Here is a 2,357-nt window from a genome sequence, read left to right on the forward strand (position 1 = left end):
TTTTTTTTTTTTTTCAGTGGCCCTAATCCTCTTCCGTATGCAATAGTCTATACTGCTGTAGGATTTCCTCCGCAGAGGATGCAATGCCATATTTTCCATCTGGAGGCACTTTCCTCTGCATCCAACAGGAACAATGTTCTACTGAGCAGAACCCAGATGGAGCTTCACAGCTGAAAAGCTCCAAACGATCCCTTTACCAGCAGTTTCAAGCCTTTCAGTACAAACACCTTTAGATGATCTCCTTCTGACAAGTGGAACAGCTGGCCAACAGAAGCAGTCCGGCGTCTGTCCTCAGAGGAGCTCATACTCTCTTTGACTTCCATCAGAGGGATTTCCTCTTCTCCGTACCCTTTGTTACTCGACAGCAGCTTCACATGGAAAAACTCCATGACTTCCTCCTCCTTCTTTTCCTCACAGGCTAACAAAAAACGAAAGTAGACGAAGTAATAACCCGGTGCGGGGATCACGATGGCTCTGCTGTCGCTGTTGTAGTCGTTTATGTTGTTTATGGTCTCCCCTGGTTCCCATTCCAGTACAGGTCCAGGTATCTCACTGAAATGAAGCCCTGCAGAACAAAAGACAAGCAGTGCTGTTAGGACCTAAAGCACAGACGAGAAAAACGACACAACGGTTGGTGTTTAGTTCAGCAGCAAATGATTACACTGGAAAAAAATCGAAATCTAGATACCGGTAAGTCATTTTTTCTTAAAATAAGTGAATTTGTTGTTGAATTGAGGAGGTAAAAGAGACATTTTGCGAATGGAACAAGACTATTTACACTTAAAATAAGAGAACACAATTGCATTCACTTATTTCAAGTGAATTTTATCTAAATATCGAATTTTAAGAGTAAAAATACAAATTTCATTTACCTACTCAAATTAAGGGTAATTACACTTAATTTAAGAACTTTTTACTTATTTCTAGGTCGTTTTTCCAGTGTATCTTTAGCAGCGAAGCTGTAAATGACACAATTTAAAATGTTTCTTACAAAGAAATATTAAAATGTGAAATATCACCTCCTTTATTTTTGTAAATTTGTAACGCTTTACATTTTACTGTGTTTTGAGGGACTTTATTTTAAAACTACCGTACGTGGGTTTTAGTTAGTGGCTACCGACGAGATACAGAGAAGAAGAGGCCGAGATTGAAACGTATTAAAAGTAATATGTCATGGTTTTGGTTATGTTGTGATTTACTTTGCTCCTTGTTTTCTAGTTTTATTGGTTTAATTCCTATTTTGTTGTAGTTTCTAGATTTATGTTTTGAGGTTGTTTTCCTCTGTTGCCCTCTTGTTTGTGTTCCTTTCCTCTTGAGTGGAGTGTTTCTCTATTTCTTCTGGAGCGCTGCAGATGGGAACCAACCCAAATGGACCCAGCAGAGCCCAGTCTGGACACCCTGAGGGGTTTTTTCATCAATTTAGGCAATACTCTGGACCTAATATCCAACCTAACACCACCTTGGAAGAGGGTGAGTGCAACTAGCCAACTAAAACAGAAACCTGACAGGACCCCCCCACTCAAGGGTGGATTCCAGACGCCAAATTAAAATAAAACCACTAACACTGGAAAATAAGGAGTAAAGCAAGACTGAATACTCAAACGAAAAACATAACAGAAACAGAAACCTGACATAATAAGCTTTATTTAAATGACTTGCACCCTCCGAAGCGGCACAATGTAAATGCTTATGGGATAAAATATGTCTATTTCTATAGCACCAATTCACAACATGTGTCATCTCAAGGGACTTCACAGTTCACCAGATCATCCAGTCAGATTGATTCAAAGTCTTCAATCCAAGGAAAACCAGTTGATTGCATCGACTCATTGATCCCTCACATTAAGAATGCTTCCAGCGAAAGTGGAGAGGAAAAACGGTTTGTGTTTAATGTGTGTTCATGTGTTTTGAGGTGATTTTCAGCGTGTGAAGAACTTTCTTCTGTATGTGTTAAGTCTCTGTAGCTTACGTACGTAAGTACGTAAGTACGTAATTGGCTACTAACGTAATACATTTTTTCTCCTGTGCTCTGCCTACCTTATGGTGGTTGGTTTAAAGGCTTATTGCTGGCAAGGCTATGACTCCAATAAACTAGAAATTCATCAGTGTTCACGATCTTTCAGGGGAGATGCTACAGAAGCTAAGCTGGTTAGACAGGAACCAATGGTGCGGTCCTGTTTCTCTGACCGTGACTAACTGGATGTGCTCTCCTCATCCTTTTACATGGGAGCTGGCTCGGAGCTCGTCTGCCTGGCTGTGTGTTTCTAACCTGACTGAAACTAACCTGAAACCTTCCGTTGAAGTAATTTTGGGAAGGGGAGAAAATACTGGTTAGCTGATTGGCCTATGTTGGTGAT

The 2,357-nt window shown here is 40.3% G+C and overlaps 1 protein-coding gene across 1 annotated transcript in view; it reads right to left on the reverse strand.

Moving 5' to 3' along the window:
• Positions 1–164: 164 nt before the first annotated feature.
• LOC107083950 overlaps positions 165–2,357 on the reverse strand; it is an 11,197-nt gene continuing 9,004 nt past the window's right edge. The window contains exon 3 of the mRNA XM_015373553.1: positions 165–565. Within this exon, the coding sequence (XP_015229039.1) occupies positions 165–565 (401 nt within the window). The remainder of the gene's footprint in view (positions 566–2,357) is intronic.

This window comes from Cyprinodon variegatus, unplaced genomic scaffold (genome assembly GCF_000732505.1).
Source record: "Cyprinodon variegatus isolate N-32 unplaced genomic scaffold, C_variegatus-1.0 Scaffold88, whole genome shotgun sequence".
In the NCBI taxonomy this organism is placed as follows: domain Eukaryota; kingdom Metazoa; phylum Chordata; class Actinopteri; order Cyprinodontiformes; family Cyprinodontidae; genus Cyprinodon; species Cyprinodon variegatus.